The sequence below is a fragment of the Falco peregrinus genome, chromosome 15 (assembly GCF_023634155.1).
Source record: "Falco peregrinus isolate bFalPer1 chromosome 15, bFalPer1.pri, whole genome shotgun sequence".
NCBI classification, from domain to species: domain Eukaryota; kingdom Metazoa; phylum Chordata; class Aves; order Falconiformes; family Falconidae; genus Falco; species Falco peregrinus.
The window spans coordinates 2,319,807-2,337,838 of NC_073735.1; the positions used below are offsets into that span (position 1 = coordinate 2,319,807).

The 18,032-nt window shown below is 52.0% G+C and overlaps 1 protein-coding gene, 1 long non-coding RNA gene and 3 other non-coding genes across 6 annotated transcripts; all 5 read right to left on the reverse strand.

The window, feature by feature from the left end:
* Positions 1–110: 110 nt before the first annotated feature.
* Positions 111–9,261, reverse strand: LOC106112465 (uncharacterized). Of its 2 annotated transcripts, none has more exons than XR_001226721.3 (3): positions 8,936–9,261; positions 7,886–8,274; positions 111–7,788 (listed from the first exon to the last, which is right to left on the reverse strand). It is a non-coding gene; the product is annotated as an uncharacterized LOC106112465 (long non-coding RNA). The 2 variants fall into 2 exon arrangements; XR_008749901.1 differs by having other exon boundaries at positions 111–2,628; positions 3,795–8,274.
* Positions 9,262–10,041: 780 nt separating this feature from the next.
* HSPA8 (heat shock protein family A (Hsp70) member 8) lies at positions 10,042–15,331 on the reverse strand. Its single transcript, XM_005236612.4, has 9 exons — positions 15,188–15,331; positions 14,233–14,442; positions 13,494–13,699; positions 13,255–13,407; positions 12,596–13,151; positions 12,069–12,271; positions 11,534–11,732; positions 11,026–11,258; positions 10,042–10,508 (listed from the first exon to the last, which is right to left on the reverse strand). The coding sequence occupies exons 2-9, from the start codon at positions 14,435–14,437 to the stop codon at positions 10,323–10,325; spliced, it is 1,941 nt and encodes a 646-aa protein (XP_005236669.1). The 5' UTR covers positions 14,438–14,442; positions 15,188–15,331; the 3' UTR covers positions 10,042–10,322.
* LOC114011918 (small nucleolar RNA SNORD14) lies at positions 10,835–10,931 on the reverse strand. Its single transcript, XR_003554063.1, has one exon. It is a non-coding gene; the product is annotated as a small nucleolar RNA SNORD14 (small nucleolar RNA).
* On the reverse strand, positions 11,820–11,916 carry LOC114011919 (small nucleolar RNA SNORD14). Its single transcript, XR_003554064.1, has one exon. It is a non-coding gene; the product is annotated as a small nucleolar RNA SNORD14 (small nucleolar RNA).
* On the reverse strand, positions 12,344–12,434 carry LOC114011920 (small nucleolar RNA SNORD14). The gene has a single exon (XR_003554065.1). It is a non-coding gene; the product is annotated as a small nucleolar RNA SNORD14 (small nucleolar RNA).
* Positions 15,332–18,032: the final 2,701 nt, after the last annotated feature.

Genomic DNA, 18,032 nt, shown 5'->3' on the forward strand with positions numbered 1-18,032 from the left:
TCAAATAACAAATGGTTGTCTAATAAAAGTGCACTCGTCTCAATTAGATTGGGGGAGGGGGGCGTTCATCAGTCTTTCGAGGACAAAGTCCCAGTTAAGCCCCACAATCGCGCCGCAGAGACTCGGGCATGAACCAGTCAATGGTTATTAGTCGTGCCGAAGTTTAATGTCAAGCACCCCCCAAAAAAATAAAGAATGACAAGGGGTGTGATCTTTGCACCGAACACCACCGCCACGGTGGAAATACTCTGAGGAAGGAAAGAAGAAATTGTTAAATCATGTCATTTTACTGTTCTGCAAGAAAGGGCACCCAGCGCTGCCCACACTTACGAGGCCATTCAGAGCTGATTTATCGCTTCAGACCACAGAGACAAAATCAAGCCATTACAACCTTTTAAAAGCTTTCTTGCAACAAACTAAAAATATCCAGTGCTGACAGATGCAAGCTGTCAATAAGGAATTTAAGAACTCAGTATGAAGAGTGGAAAGAGTGCGAAGTCTTGATAAACATCTCAAATTGGGTCTTACTCAGTGGGAAACAAGTAGTTTATAGTGGTAATTGTAAAGGGCATTTTACATTGAATCAATTAAATGAAAATCTTTTAAACCCTTTTTAAAAAGAGACCTTTTTAAGTTAACAGGTGATTTTAATTGGAACCATGGGACTTGCATCACGGGAGGTGGGTTGGGTTTTTTTGTTGAGATTTTTTTTTTGGAAGCATTCAATATAGGGGAAAATCGATACACTTCCATCAGCATTTGAACTCCTAGAGTCTTGCAAGTTGAATGGTGAAACTAAGCAAGAATTACAGTTTGCTCTGGTTTTGCGAGGCTTTTTTCTAGCAATTAACTACATCTCCGTCATAACTCCATAACTGTGAAAGGTTCAGGAGAATTTATCAAGACTGAGTTAGCTTCAGATAATTATTTCTAGCCAGAACCCGCTGCCATAACCTGCTACAAAACAGTATATATTTTTAGACATAATTTACCTTTATAAAGGATGTCAAGCATCCCAGCTGACACAATCAAAAGCACGAATTGCATGGGAGTGGCATTTTACTCCTAAATTCCTTTCCTTCTTCACAACCATAAAGGATGCTCTGCAGAGTTACCAGCAGCAGGCGATGCCTGCGAGCCCGAGGGACCAACGCCACCAGCAAACCCCCTTCCCTCCAAAGCAAATGACAATTAGCAATGGCCTTTCAGAGCCGGCAAATTCCTTCGCTTTCCCTCGCTCTGTGCTCCATCAAACCCTCTGCCCTGCGAAGCTGCGAGGTGTGAGCCAGAAACACCAGCTACCCCCCGGGGAGGAGGCTCGGGAGGACGGATCGCTGACCACCGGGAGGGTCAGTGGTGGCGGGGAAGGCAGCAGCCACGTCACACAGCCCACCCGTGGGTACCTTCGCAGCCACTGCAACAAAAGCTCACCCCCACGGTAAAAACAACTACATCTTCGGCGGTGCTGCCTTTTGCTGGCTTGAAACAACTGCCGCCCGTGAATCTCAACAGGTCCATTAGAGCAGGAGCAGAGGAGCCAGGGCTGGAGCTGGAGGCTGCTCCGTGGAGAAGCCGATGCGGTGCACAGACGGAAAACTCCTCCCGTAGCTGCGGAAAGCAGCTGGCAGAGAAAACTCTGGCCCTGTAACGACCTTTGCTGGCCAGGCAGAGACCCAGGGCAGGAGGGGGGAGCGTGCGTTTGCTGCCCAGCTTTGGGTGGAAGAAGAACATCCGAGAGGAACCGAGAAGTTCCCCAGGGGAACACACAGAGGGAGAGAGCCAGGGCAGCCCAGCTTGCCCAGCAGCCCTGGCCACCTCCGCACAGCGGGCGTCAGCAGCTGCTGGGGTTTTACTGTGCTCTTTGCAAGAGCCTTCCTTAAAGCAGCCCTGGAGTAACATCCCCACGTTCCCTCGAACAAATAAAAACGTGCAAGTCTCTAAAAGAAGCGTGCAGGGCTGCGGGGGGGGGGGGAAAAGCCTGGAGAAATGGCCTGGCTGAATGCTGGGAGGAGTTCAAGGAGGCACAGCACCAGGGATGGGGCATCCCAGCATCTTCCCTGCGGTTCCAGCCTTCCCTCCCTCCCTGGATGGTGAAAATAATGTAGGATTAAGAAAAGAGAAAAGACGTTAGGCATTGCCCTGAGTTTGTTTACTTTACAGAAGTAAAGTTGGGGTCACAGGACAGAGGAAAGCCCCCCTCCTATCAAACCCGCCCTCACCTGCTGCCTGTCGGGGCGGCTTCGTGGCCCTCCTGCCCTCCCCTAACCCTGCAGCCACTCGCTGCTTTGCCCACATCACATTCCCAGCCTGCCGGGCAACTCTGCGGCTCTGGAAAGCCAGAAAATTCCTTCCACGTCCCAGCAGAGCAGGTGGGGAAACTGAGGCACGGCCGGTGAATCACTGCATGGCGGGGAGGAGGCAGCAACCCAGCCTCCACATCCTGGGCATCGCGCCCGCCCTTCCTCCGCGGGATTGATGTGCTTCTGCCGTGCACTAAGTGATTAGCGGTGGCTTCGCCGAGTGTAAAGTTATGGAGCGAGAGATCCAATCACTGGCACAACTCCGGGTGTGCTGCCGGCCGATTGGAAAGGGTAAGTGTTCCGCATCTTTTTCCATGCCTGCAACAATCTAGACAAATAGGGCTTTTAAATTAAGCAGTGATTTGGAATATAAGTGAGTGCATTTAAGCTGCTAAGAGATGGAAAGATCCTAATGGCTGAAATATTTGTCATATCACAAATAAACTGGCTGTATCGGGAGCTACTAATATAACTAATTTTTACCAAATCCTTCACTGCTCTGTGATAGAAAATGAGGTCAGCACGGGTTGAGGCAACATAAAATGAGCAGCTGCCAGAAGGCAGCACAGAATACTGATAAAGGACTCTGCAGAAACTCTATTGCCTGGCCACAGTAAAAAGGAATCTGTTCAAATTAAGGTACAGCTTTTCCAGAGCATCCAGGGGTTTAATGAAAAGATGCCAATGAATACAGGCTTTCAGCGGAGCTGGAATACAAATGCATACCGAGATGCTTCCTCAAAGCCTCCCTACCCTCCTCAACCCGGGTTCATCCAGCCTTATCCACGTTGTAACCACGAGGTCTGTGTGACTTCTGGAAGCGCTGGGGTGGGAGAGAGGGCAGGAGTACGCCCCAGGGCCGCTGATGAGAGAGCCCCTGGGATTTCTGTCCTTCCTGTGGGGCTTTCCAGGCTCTGGAATTAAACCCTGGCTTAATCTGCCCCTCACAAGGAGGAAAAGTGAAATGAAGAGGAATTTGGAGCACTCGGCCCACTTTAATAGAAAGAATAATGCCAAAGCCCACCGAGACAGCACCTGGCAGTGCTGGGAACAGCTCTTCCACCTCTAGAGGTTCAGGGGTCAAGCGCAGCCCCCCCAGATCACCTCGTTCCTGCCATGCCCCCAGGCAATCCTGCCACACCAGCACCCTGCCAGGGTAACACACCTGGGGAGGCAGGCGAACGCTCAGCGTCAGACGCAGCAGCAGGCTGTTTGCCTGCCAAGCTCCTAAGGCTGCCTCAAACACTTGGGACCAAGTGGGATGCAGTCAGACTGACTATACGAGTAAAACGTAATTGTTTTTATTCTCGAAAAACCCTCAAGAACCCTTCGGAAGGGGAGTTTCCTCCCTCCTCAACAGGCATGAACAGCCTGCCTTCGCACAAAGGGAGGATTTTGGTCATAGTAAGGAGCCCTTTCCATCTCTAAACCCCAAATAACTGAAAAAAATCGAGTAACTCCACTGATCAAATGGGAAACTGAGGCACGAAATACCTTCCATAAGGGAAGAGGCAGAGTGTCTTCTCCACCACGGCAGCCTGGGAGTGACTCCACGCAGCAAAAGCAGCTCAGAGAGGGGACGGGGTGTGCAGTTGTTATTTGGGACGGTCGGTAATGCAGGGTCACTCGCACGTAACGCCGTGTCGCTGCGCCACGTGAGAGGCCAGCGGCACTGTGAGCGGCGACCCCGGGATCAATGGGCAGAGCTTCGGCAGGGAACAGCGACCACTCGGGAGCATCGGCCAATTTAAGAAAAATAAGATCGACATGGATTAGCAATAAAACTTCAAGCTCTCTACATTTCCTAAATGGAATGGTAGAAGGATTCATATTTGATAACCATTAAATGGTTTAATGAAATAATTATAACCCAGACTCCTGAGCCTGGCTACAATCGATAACTATGAGCTCTAAGCAACAGCATGATCCGAGTTCTGCCATTTTCACAGTGCTCCCCAGCAGGCAGAGTGTGCGACCATAAATGCGATTGACAGTAAAGTTGCATTAAAATATCCCCATCAAGGGCAATAATAGATTAAAGGCTACTGAGGCACTGCAGTTGGCTGGTCAATATGCTTTATCTTCTGCATCACCCCCAATTTTGCCACCTTCCCACATACTATTAGTGGGAGTCGATTTGCTGTCAATGACCAGCCCTGGCAAGAGATGCATTAATGCACGCTCACAAAAGCAGCGCGCATGGCATTATCGCTTCACTCACTTTCAAATTACAGCCTAATGCTGTCTCCAGGCAGCTTGTGACACGTTAACACTATGTGCGATTTGTTGGTATCGGGCTAAATATTTCATGTCTAAAGATTTCATCTGAGATTTGATGACAGAAATAAACTACCGCCCGGTGGGAAATCATTCCGAATAATAGAATTAGGCATTGTTGGAAAATCGACAGAAAAAGGATGATGATGCGGGGTGGTGGAAGAAGAGCAGGAAAAGCCTGAGGGGGGAAGGCAGGCTGATCAGAGGGCAACCGAATATCCACCGGTCTGCTAACTAAAGGCAGTGTTATTAATAAATCCGGTGACGGGGCAGAGATTACAAACCAGGTGATCGTCCGTACCTTGCTCCCAGATGCCAGGCTCAGGTGCTCTTGCTGCTTTTAAATGCCAAAGAATCCCCCCCCCCCCGAGACGTGAAACACAGGCGGGTATGCCCACAGGTTTGCTTTATTTTTTGCCGGAGCTCATAAACCAGCCGGTGCCACGTACGCCCGCGCGTGCCTCCGCCACAGGCCGCGTTATCCCTCAGAGCCCGCGGAAAGAGCCGTGCAAACTGAAGGCGTGAAGTGAGCCGAGGCAGAGAGGGGTACGCAGAGCAGCGCAGCCCCCCCGCCGCAGGGCTCCCGGCTGACCCCCAGCAAGCGCAGGCAGGGCAGGAATTTGGGGCGCCCCCGAGCTCACCCACAGCCGCTGCTCTGCACGGGGACCGCGGGTGACGCGGCCCTTGGCCTTGCAGGAGCCCGGGGGTCACGCCTGGGCAGCCTGCCCTGCACCCCGAGCCGGGGGCAGCCCGGGCGGCCCTGCCAGCTCCTGGCACGCCGGGGACCCCGAGCCTGCGCCCCAGCCAGGCAACCCAAGGGGATCGGCAGCCCCGGCGTGGCCGCCCGGCTGCCAGCGAAAGCCTTTATTCAGTGCTGACTTGGGTGCACGGCTCAAAGGCAGCAAACCTATTAATCCTCGCCTTTTCAAGGCCCCAGGACCTCCGCATTGACTGCCTCCTCCAGCAAGCGCTCCCGTCTTTCAGCCTGAACAAAACAGCCACGGAGTCAATCGTGTGATGAAAAAACAGGCACTTGACCAGAGAGAGGAGACAAGTGCTGAGGCTCAGCAGCGAGCAGGCTGCGGCTCTCCGGGCTGAGCTGCGTTCTGCCTTCGCAGCAAGCTCCTCTGCAGTGGCGATTTCCAATCACAGCTTCCACGCGTGCCCTTTCCTTACCTCGCCGCCCACCGCCGAACAGCCGGCTCTCACTTTTCCTGAGCCGTTTTTATTCTTTTCTGGTTTGTGTGTGGATTGCTAAGGATTATTTGAAAGAGTTAACAGCACCTTTGCAGTTGTTGGGGGTTAGGGAGTTCCCTCTTCTCCAAGTAGGAGGAAAGTCAAGCACAGCTTGGTTAATCATCCTCAAGGCTACTGCAGATCACAAACCTGGGTTTACTTGCAAAACATGAGTGTTTAGCCCCAACAACCTGCTTTCAAAAACACTTTCTTCTTCAGGAAACTGTGAAAGCTTCTTCAAAGCTCCCTTTCCTTGCATTTTGCAGTACCCGTAGGAAGTAAACCAGGTCTGACCCTCAGAGCACACACAGGTTCCCCTCCCTCAGTAGCAGAGCGCTTAACGTTTTGTAATAAAGCTGAACAAGGAACCCAAAGGTTTTTTCTTACCTTTGCTCCTGGACTCTCTGTGTAACACTCAGGCTGCGGTTTTCCAAGAAGCTGAATTCGGTGCCTGAACAGGGCTGACAGGGCTGCTTGAAAAATCAGCCTTACTCCAGCCCAGCTTTGGCTTCCCACCGGTTAGCAGGAATGAAGCTCTGCCCCAGCTGTGTCACCAGCTTCAGCGGGAATCTCCTTCAAGCCCAGGCTTCAGCTGCACACCTCTATCCCAGTTTTATAAAAAATATAAATGCGCTCTGTCTCTCTTTCACACACTAACACACAGAGAAATCTAGTAATACCCCAGGAGCTTTTACAGGGGCAAGCCAGTAACATACTCCATGTAACAGCCACAGCACTCTCTGCCTCTGAAGACAAACACCAAAACACTTTGAAAAGGAAAAAAGATTTAATTCACCTTGGTGAAGACACCCAGAAAGCAGTCAGCCACGTACAAGCAGACCTCAGAGCTTCGAAAACAAACCCTCCAGCTAATTCCTGCCTCGTGAGCAGGCTGTGCAGAGTGCGTGTGGTACCTGCGAGGGAACCATGGGCTCCTCCCCAGCAGAACCAAGTTCAGCCTCTTCTGGTGAAGGATCAAGTGAAAACCCTCCTTTAAGCCTATTTACTGAGACATTTTTCATGCTTTCCTCTAAGACAGGCAACACTGGCCACTGACAGATCTCAGTTTAAGATCTCAGTTTAAGTGGACTTTACTCCACCGAGTGCTCTTCAGTCTCTAAAGCATTGGAGAGGAGCTGCAGGCAGAGGCGGCCCCCAGACATCAGCATTCCCAAACCCCTGCACTTCAGTGTGAACCCATGCAGGAGAACTCTTCCCTCAGCACTTTAGTACCAAGCAGAGCCTTGGAAAAGGTCCTCTGCTCACCACGGAGGCTCCAGCGGGCAGCTGCAGTGCTAAATTCAAAACGAAGGGTCTTCCCTTCACCACGCTGCTGTTACCGGATTGATGCAACCTCACAGCGTCAGGAGAAGCCACCCGCACGGCACCCCCCGGGAGGTGAGACCCCAGCAGCTTCTGAGGCCACCTAAATACACCAGGAATTAACTTTGCCCTTTCCAGTAAGGCAGTAACCAAAGCAGGTGATCCGTATGGCCAGCTCTTTCACAGCCCTTAGAGCAAGGGAATGATGACAAGAAAGAAATCGTTGTACCACAGGGCACAGGAGCCCAGTGGCCCATGGTCAAGCCATTGCACTTGCTGCTTGGCTGCAACATTTGCTACTTGGGAAAGCCGGGAACCCGGCTGGAGAAGCTGCAGAGCCCTCCGGTCACGGTCGGAGGCAGCGTTCGCCCCTGCACGGACAGATCTTGCTCATCCATAAAGGAAATAAAGCTGAGTACCCTGCCACTTGGGAGGAAAGCAAGATCCTGAAAAGATGCACAAAATAAAGCTGCGTAGACGTTACCTGTGTTTGTTTCTTCACCTCTGTTCCTGCACCCGGAGCAGCAGCGTGACCGGCACACAGCAGAGGAAGGTGGGAGCGACGCCGGCGCTTGCCCTGGGAGTGAGCCTGGCCAGGTACGGCGGTGGAGGGCCCCAGCTGCTGACCCAGCCTGCACCTAATTAAGAAGCACTTGGAACAGAAAAAGAAAAATCTAGAATTTAACGGTTTCTTATCAAAGAAAAAAGGAACAAAACTGAATTCAAGTTTTTAAAGAAAAGGAAAGCACCTGAATTCCAGAACTTCTTGAATTAGCTGTACATCAACCTAAAAGCAGTTCCCCTGTCCTGCACACAACTCTTCAGGCTTCTTTGTTGTCACGGATCTAAAAAACTCACAAATTTGACACCATTTTCATTCATTGACTTTGCTAACGCTGCCTGCGCCCTCCTGCAAGCGCTGGTGTGACTGCGAACCACCCAGCAGCCCCTTCTCCCCAGCCCAGGCTCACCCGCACCATCCGGACCCTCTGCATGTGCCAGTTCATCGCTTACGCTGCGGGACCTCGTCCCTCAGCCCGACGAGACGGGTGGTTTTGAATCGCAGGGCTCTGACAACCCCTGGGAACAGCCTCCTGTGAAAACGGCGCCGGTTTAAGCCACTGTTCCTGAAATACCACTGCCAAAAAACATTTTTGTGTAGCGTCCCCTCCGGCACCGCAGGCATCACACACTATTAGTGGGAGATGCTGCTACAGACAGAATTAAATGCCATAAATATTTGTGTTCGTGTGGGTAATTCAAAAGCTGGAGGTGAGGGCAACAGAACAAAACAAAAAATGAGATAAGAATAAAATTCCTGTCTGCATTCTGTGGTCAGGTGCTGTCATCTGGTGGCCAAGCACCGGCAGCACCAAGCTGCCCCAGGGCATGCCCCCCCCCAGCCAAAACGCGTTCCATGCTGCAGTGCGACCCTGAGCCGACAGCACGGGGCTTTGGTTTTTCCTCCCCCTATTTTTAAGAAAGTGCAATTAACGTTTCAGTTATTCCCCAGTTAGTTTGGGGGGAATTTTCTCCAGTTACTTCCCAATTATTATTGGGAAATGATAATAGCCTCCTGGCAAGGGACATCGTGATCCGCAGACAATGTGGGGTGGCAAAGGGCCAGCCCTGCCCGGTGGGGGCTCAAACACCCCCCACCCTGCCCCGCAGGCAAAGGGAAGGGCAGCAGATGTCATTTTTCCGGATTTTAGGCAGTTTTTGGTGCTGTCCTTCGCAGTATCCCTCCTGACAAGCCGTGAGGCTGTGTGACAGGCAGGACCCGGGTGGGGGTCACTCACCGGCAGCGCTGGGCTCCTCGGGGTGCTCCTGTATCACTGATGCACGTCCTGCACCGAATGAAACGGAGCAAGGTCTTAAAAAGATGGGTCAGGATGAGTTGGGTACAATGCTCTGGGTGATGCTCTGTCTGTGCTGAGAAAGGAGTGTACTCTGAGTAATTAGAAAAGGTTCCACTGACGAATTCAAAGGAATGTACTCTGAAAAATTAGAAAAGACAAAGTGGGCATCTGAAGGAGAAAAGGAGACCATGAGTCAGGAAATTGTTGAACAAAATGGAAAGGTTTACTCCACCTAGATCCCACCTATTATGAATAGAATGATTAGGTGTCAAAATCAAATGAGTATGTTATGTAAAGATGTTGTAACCTCTCATGGAAATGTATTAATTACCCGACTTTTCACTGCAAACTGGGGAGCTCGTTTGTCCAGTGCAAACTGGCTAGCTCCCCAGCGTCATGAAATAAGTAACTCTGCTGCTTTAAGACAGAATTTGTCTGAGCAGTTACTCTGTGCCGTTTTAGCATCAATTTGGTGAGCCAGGGTGTGAATGTGGACCAGCTGGAGAGCAGCCCCATGGAAAGGGGCCACGGGTGCTGTGCGGCAGCGTGCCCCACCAGCAATGACAAGGACCACGCACCCTGCGGTCACCGCGTGCTGTGGGTGCCCACCCCAGAGGGAGGTGCTGAGCTCTTCCCCTGGCACCCAGCGCAGCTCCCAGAGCTGCACCAGGGGTTGCTGGACCCGCGCAAGCCCAGGGTGCTCAGCCACCAGCCCCTGCAGGCCAGGGAGCCAGGTGCCACCAACCTGTCCCTTTTCAGAGGCATTTGGCATTTCCACTGCCAGCCTGGGGTGGGCAGGCAGCTGGACTGGGACTGGCATCCTCAGTGAGTGGCAGGCTAAGGAACAGCTGTTTAGTGTGTTCATTTTTTTTTTTCCCCTTTCTTGATCCCCATGATCTCATTCTGGAAGTGAAGCTACAGTGACCCTTAAAGGTGATGTACCACCAACAGCCCTGCCCCCAGACAATAAACCTGGCCCTTGCCCCGTTACCAAACTGATTTTCCCCTTTTACTTCCTCCTTTACAAAAGACAACAAACATTGTGATGCCCATTAAATAGTTTTTATTTCTTAGGACAGATTTTGCATTCCCACTTGTTTACAGTACTGTAAAGTGCAACGGTATTCATCACCCCTCCTGTGCACATGTTCAAGTATTTAAAATGCCCAGAAATCTTTTTTTATTTTATTTTTACAGCAGCTCAGTTATGGAGTTTTAACCTGGCAAGATACACCCAGATGTGCCTACAGGTTTGGGTCCTTCAATCTAACCCCCAGCTGGGGGTCCTCCAATACTAACTGCTAGTGGAATGCATCTCCCAGGGCCTTTAGTCCACCTCCTCAATGGTTGGTCCAGAAGAGGCTCCACCAGATGGAGGTGCTCCACCACCAGGGAATCCGCCAGGCATCCCACCAGGCATCCCACCTGCGCTCTGGTACAGCTTGGTGATGATGGGGTTGCACACCTTCTCCAGCTCCTTCTGCTGGTGCTCAAACTCCTCCTTCTCAGCGGTCTGGAAGAGACAAGAGCTCAGTACCTGCTGCCCTCACTCACTGATACAGGCCTGAGGGGGCTCACCACCCCCCCTGCGCTCATTTTTTAGCCCATCACCAGCCCTAAGGCAGACTTGCTCTGGACTGGATGCAGGAGTGGTGCTGCTTGGACTAGATCCAGCAAAACCAACCTGCTGATCTGGGACTGCCTCCCTGCCATCAATCCTAGAGCCAGTGTTACTCCTGGGGCAACAGGACCTCCGATCACACTAGGTAAGATCATACTTGCAAGCGAGCCAGCTTCAGACAAGAGGCACCGACAGTGCTGTCTGCTTGCAAACCATGGTCGCTCAGACATCCAAGGAAGGTACTTGGACCAACACAAGTCTTTCGACTTCTGGTGGAAACTACGAATGGCTTTGGAATCATTTTCATCACAGCAACCAGTAGTTAGTTCTCCTCCATCCTCCCAGGCTTACATCTAGTGTCTGAGCTACAAAGAATGAACGCCCCAACCAAACACAGAACATGACGTACCTGGTTCTTGTCCAGCCAGTTGATGATTTCATTACACTTGTCCAGGATTTTCTGCTTATCTTCATCAGAGATCTTGCCCTGGAGCTTCTCATCTTCAACAGTAGCTTTCATATTAAATGCGTATGACTCCAGCGAGTTCTTGGAAGACACTTTATCACGCTGCTTCTCATCTTCTGCTTTGTATTTCTCTGCTTCCTGAACCATCCGCTCGATGTCCTCCTTGCTCAGACGGCCTGCAGAAGAGAACAGCAGTTCAGACAGCATTTTCATTTCACTTGGGCAGGGAGGCAGCGAAGAGACTCGTAAGCTATTGGGTGCCCTCATCTTAAGCCACTTCATGGGCCTCCTTAGGAACTCATGGATCCCTGTACTAAAAACAGGGCTCACGCCTGTCAATCAAGCTGCACATACATTACAGCCACGTTCCAATGACACTGTAAGGCAGCCTGACAAACCAAGTCCAAGCAACAAGCCACTCTCCCACCTACAGAACACAGCAGATCCTTACCCTTGTCATTTGTTATTGTGATCTTGTTCTCCTTGCCAGTGCTCTTATCCACAGCGGACACATTCAGGATGCCATTGGCATCAATATCAAAGGTTACTTCAATCTGAGGTACACCTCTGGGAGCAGGGGGAATGCCGGTCAGCTCAAACTTGCCCAGCAAGTTGTTGTCCTTAGTCATAGCACGCTCTCCTTCATACACCTAAAAAAGAAGCCGTAAAGTCAAGTCATAAATTAAGTTTGACCACATGATTTAATCATTGCAGGGTATTATCCCAGAGTGACATGGTCGCTCAGACATCCAAGGAAGGTACTTGGACCAACACAAGTCTTTTGACTTCTGGTGGAAACTACGAATGGCTTTGGAATCATTTTCATCACAGCAACCAGGCAGCTACAAGCATCTCCTGCTAACTGCAAGAACAGGACACCTCTGGCCTAAGATTTTCTTCCAGTATCACCCGCTGCAAGTGCTGCCAGGGCCTTGCAATTCCATGAGCACACTGACCATTCATTCACCCTGGTGCTGCTTTCCTACCTGTATCAGCACACCAGGCTGGTTGTCAGAGTAAGTTGTGAACGTCTGAGTCTGCTTGGTGGGGATGGTGGTATTCCGCTTGATCAGGACTGTCATGACACCTCCAGCAGTCTCAATACCGAGGGACAGAGGAGTCACATCCAAGAGCAGCAGATCCTGCACATTCTCAGACTTGTCTCCAGACAGAATAGCAGCCTGAACAGCTGGAGGAAGAGAAAAAGATCATTAAGAACCCTGCAACAGACACCCCACACAGGACAGCTAAAGCCCATGGCTCGCTCAGACATCCAAGGAAGTTTTTGGCCATCATTAGTAGACTTCTGGTGGAAACTACGAATGGCTTTGGAACCTGATTCATCATTGCAAGTCAAGTTAAGCTTCTTACTGCTTTGAAAAGCTTTACTGATTCAGGTGGAATACCCAGGGCCTACACCAACCACTACTGCTCCGACACTAATTCGGATAGTACGGGGTTTGCCAACACCACCCAGCAGTTTCAGCATGGAGATGCCAGGTTTCATCATTACCTGCACCGTAAGCCACAGCTTCGTCTGGATTGATGCTCTTGTTCAGCTCTTTGCCATTGAAGAAATCCTGCAGCAGTTTCTGTATCTTTGGGATACGGGTTGACCCACCAACCAGCACGATGTCATGAATCTGCGATTTGTCGAGTTTGGCATCCCGCAGGGCCTTTTCCACAGGATCAAGGGTGCCACGGAACAGGTCAGCATTCAGCTCTTCAAAGCGAGCTCTGGTAATGGACGTGTAGAAGTCAATACCCTCATAGAGAGAATCAATTTCAATACTGGCCTGCGTGCTAGAAGACAGAGTACGCTTTGCACGCTCGCATGCAGTGCGCAGGCGACGAACTGCTCTCTTGTTCTCACTGATGTCTTTCTTGTGCTTGCGCTTGAACTCAGCGATGAAGTGGTTGACCATGCGGTTGTCAAAGTCTTCTCCACCCAAGTGAGTGTCACCTGCAGTGGATTTCACCTCAAAGATGCCATCTTCAATAGTCAGAATTGACACATCAAAGGTGCCACCTCCAAGGTCAAAGATAAGAACATTCCTCTCAGCACCAACCTGGAGGAACAGATCAATTTTTATAATGCCATACATTTTTTACTACCAGTTTGTCAGGTTTACTAGTTGGGACATCAGAGACAGCAGTCACTCCACAACATACCTTTTTGTCCAAGCCATAGGCTATTGCAGCAGCTGTCGGCTCATTGATAATTCGCAGCACGTTGAGCCCTGCAATGGTTCCAGCATCTTTTGTAGCCTGACGCTGAGAGTCATTGAAATAGGCTGGCACAGTCACCACAGCATTAGTAACAGTCTACAGAAATAAAAAGGCAAGAAAATCAGTTGTGTGTTACTCACACATACAAACTATTCATGTTTCACTTAAGTCCTATATCTCACCTTCCCAAGATATGCTTCTGCAATTTCCTTCATTTTGGTTAAAACCATAGAAGAAATTTCTTCTGGGTAGAAACTCTTTGTCTCGCCCTTGTACTCCACCTGCACCTTTGGTCTGCCAGCATCATTCACCACAGTGAAAGGCCAGTGCTTCATATCAGACTGGACAACAGAATCATCAAATCTACGGCCAATCAACCGTTTTGCATCTGGAAAAGAAGAGTTGGCCATATTAAGTATGTTCATTCACAGCAAAGAATGTGAAGCTCTTCCTAAAAAAGGCACAAACCCCTGCAACACTACACTGAACCTGGGATTATTACCTGCCTGTCAACACCCAGCTGCAGGCACTGCCAAGTTTCACCTTTTGGATATTCATTAACACATCAGCATGGTCTCACAACTACCACAGCAGCAGTACAGCTGCTGCGCCGTAAGCTACAGTGCAGTCTTGGAATTAAGACTGAAACACTTGGTCAAGGCCACTTAATACTAACTGCCAAGAGCCACCTGCAGCAGGACAGGTTTATAGCTGAAGGCACAGACTTTGCCTGAATATAATAAAGACTTAATTATCAATTAATACAGTTGTATTATTCAGAATAAAAAGAAACCCGAGTTTTCCTTTCCAAGGGGAAGCTTTAACAACGTTTTATCTGTCAGTAATTCTTGTGACCCGGACACATCTACCATCAAGACACTAAGCTTCTGTGCATGAAGTATGCAGACCTTGAAGCCTTACCAAAAACCGTATTGGTTGGATTCATTGCAACTTGATTCTTTGCAGCATCGCCGATCAACCTCTCAGTATCTGTGAAGGCAACGTAGCTTGGCGTGGTCCGGTTGCCCTGGTCATTGGCAATGATTTCCACCTTCCCGTGCTGGAAGACGCCAACACAGGAATAGGTGGTGCCAAGATCAATTCCAACAGCTGGTCCCTTCGACATCTTGTCTGAAAAAAATGTTATAATATAAATTAAGCTGTGAAATTTATAACGGGAATGAAAATGTTTCCATTGCTCGGAGAGGCGGGGTTTTAGCGGTAACTGCCGGGTGGCGCAGCCCTCCCCACCCCCCCCGTGGTACCGCGCCGGGCCCAGCGCTCCTCCCCGCGCGTCACGTGCCCGCGGGCGGACATCTTGAGGGCTGGGGGATGGAGCCCGGCGTGGGCCGAGCCTGCCGGGCCATGTGGCCTGGCACAGCCCCAGTGCTGCTGCGACACCGGCTCCCCCCGCCCCGCCCCCATCCAGAGACACAGCGCCTCCCTCTCCTCCTCCCCCCCCCCCCAATGTGGCAGCCCCGCACACCCACCCGCCCGCGGGACTACAAACCCCGGCATGCCCGGGGCGCGGCCCCGCCTCACACCGTCCTCGGGCGCTCCCCGCGGGAGATAACACGGGCGCCCAGTCTCCTCTAGCCCTCCTTCCCCCCACCCCACGGGCTACTTTTAAAAGAACAAAAGGAAGAAAAACGTGAAAATCGCCTGTAAGTCCCATTTAGCAAGGAAACGAGCCACAGCGCACGAAGCTCTGCGGAACCGCCGCCACAGCGCACGGATGAAGAAAAAAGCCGCATCGCCGCAGCGAGCAAAGGCCCCCAGGCCCCCAGCCCGTTCTCCCGCCACCCAGGACCTCCCCCAGCGCACGGGCTCCTCAGGCGGCGCCCAGGCCGCCGCAAGGCCCCACAGGCCCCGTTACCTGAGCGGCGCGGCTGGGCCCGAACGCACAGAAAAGACGATCCGCGTAGGCTGCTCCTCAATGAGACTGGTCAGCGCCCGCCCCGCCGCCTTTATATACCGCCGCAGAACCTTCCAGAAGCGCCCGCCTCTTTTCTCCGCTCCAGCCAATCCGCTGCGGGCTCCGCCGCCCTTCCCGCCAATGGCCGTCCGCCGGAACCCGCACCCTCCGTGACGCACACAGGAAGGGGGCGTGGCGCCGGCCGGCCGGCATTCTCGAACCTTCATGCGCTTTCCCTCTCCCCCGCCCCAACCACCCACCGCTCTGCACCGGGCGGGGGCGGAGCTTCGCTTGCGCGGGAGCCAATGAGAGCCTCCAACGGCCGCATGCCGGTGACGACACCACTGAGCGGGGGCTGAAGGAGCGGGCGGGGAGGGAGGGAGGGAACGGCAGCCAATCGCAATACGGCGCCCGGAGGCTCTTTGCATATTTCGCGCGCGAAGGGAAGGCGCCTTGGGGTGGGGCTGGCCAATCGGCTGGCGGGTGATTTGCATGGCGGGCGGCGGGAAGGGGCAGCGGGGCGGCGGCACAAGATGGAGGCGCTCGGGGCCCGGTGGCGGCGTGGGCCTGTGCGCGGCTCGGGGCTCCCCGGGCCGGCCCCGCTCCCCGGGCCGCTGTGCGTGCCTCTCGGCGCGGCTTCTGCCCCGGCCTGAACGCCCGGCCCCGCACGCTCCTAGCGGGCCGGCGGCAGCGTTGGCGGCTCCACGCAGTGGTGTCCGATTAAACGCAATTAACAGCCGAATTAACGGCAGGCGAATCAAATCCGGACGGCAAGGAGCGAGAGGTGCGGGGCGCCTGCCCTGGGAGATGACCTCTGCCCTGGCAGTAATGGCGGCATCCCTGGTGGCAGGCTGGCCTGGTAGATATCCCATCTTCCATGTTCCCAGCACCGTAAGCTTGTGCCGGCATCTTCCATGTTCCCAGCACCGTAACCTTGTCCCAGCACCTTCCATGTTCCCAGCACCATAACCTGACCTGGCACCCTCCATGTTTCATGGAACCAGCCAAATGTAACGCTGTCCCCCCCAACACCCTCGCTCCCACCCGGGCTGAGGGAACCGTGCTGTCTGTGGTGGCCCAGGGCATCACTGGTTTCTCCCCACAGCAGAGCCCACCCCCCACAGCACCTCCACTCTTACTTTTTAATCCATCCTAAATTTTTCTGGCCCGTAATCGGTGCTAACGTGCCAATCCAAGGGGCAAGTTAACACACCTATGTGTGCTGCTGCGTGCTCTCGGTGTGACAGACTTCAGTGGAAAGGAAGGAAGAGGCTGGGAATGGTGGAAAAGTCCGGCTGCTCCGTGTCCTTGGGGATGAGGCGAGCGGAGGGATGACGGGGGATGTTCAGCTGGTCTCAGCGCCTTAGGCTGAAAGCTGATCAGAGGTCATAAATCACGGAAGGTCAGGCTCTAGCAGGAGTGCTGGGGATTGCATCCAATGTTTACATGGCATAAAACGCTGACTGGAAAAGTCCGGGGGAGCTGCTGGGAGGAGGGCTACACACCCAGCTACCCTGGGCAAAGGCATGTCCAGCGTCAGGGGTAAGAACTGCATGCAAAAGCGTTTCTGGTGTTCTCTTAACATTGCCCGCAGGGCTGGGCTTAGAATCACTCCTGGTGACTGCTTACAAAGTCCCGTGCACGGGGGGCACTGAACAATGTCCCCTTACCCCGACTGACTGACCGTGTGTCCTCTGTGGCCTTGCTGCACACAAGCCTGCACCCCGAGACAGGTCGGGGTGTCTGTCTTTCACAGCAGTTTTCAGTGACCTCTCTTAGGGAACGTGACACAGTTGCCCCTGGTCAGCTGACAGCTGCTAACCCATTATCAGGCCACTAACGTGCAGATTCCCATGGCCACATGCCACCAGGCTCCTGTGGCGGGAATGTTGTCCCACGGGAAAGTCACTTGTGCCAAGCGACAGTTTGTGGCTCCTGTTCTTGCTGTGCCACACGCAGGGCTGGGACCTCAACCAGGATCTCTGGCTGACAACGGAAAGCACAGGATGGAGTTAGAACCTGGGTGTACGAGTGTAGAGACAGAAGGAGCAACAGCAAACGGAAAGGGGCTCCACGTCACAGAGCTCTCGCTGTTACTCTCCTGAGCCTTTAAAGATAAGGGTGGTCGATACGAATCATCACCCTGTATCTGACGGGTATGGCATGCAAAGCGCACTCCACCCTGTCCAGAGTACAGAGATGCTCCTGAGGCACGTGGTGCTAACTTGCACTGAACACATCGCCTATCAAGTCTCGTAGGAGCAGTGCTGTTAGCAAGGGATTGTCTGCGCTTTTTTTTTTTTTTTTTTGTATTTGGTTGGTTGTTTTTGTTTGTTTGTTGTTTGTTTTTTTTTTAATCATGAGCAGAATATCAGTAGGACCCAAGAACGGCACCACCTGCACCTTGAAATTAAACAGTGACATTTAGATCTGCAACCGTACTTTGCACAGCAGACTGATAGCAAGTGAAGGCAGCCTAAAACAGTGAGTCAGTGCAGGGAGGAGGGCAGTTTGGCAAATGATTCATTACATTAGAAATTAAGGGCTGTTAGCATGCTGGACAAAAGTAGCTGATTTACTGCATATCAGAAAAAATAAGGCTCAGCAGGCTGGACACTGACAAGTATTCTGTGTAGAGTTTTTTCAAATGATGACTTCCAACATCATCTTTTGAGGCCAATTTAGTACATTAGAGATGAAGGACTGTGTCTCCTTTAAGCATTTAAAACAGAATTGAGAAGACAGTGGAGATTACCAAAGCCGTACTTCCTTAATCACAACGGTGGCATTTGTTATTTATACACTT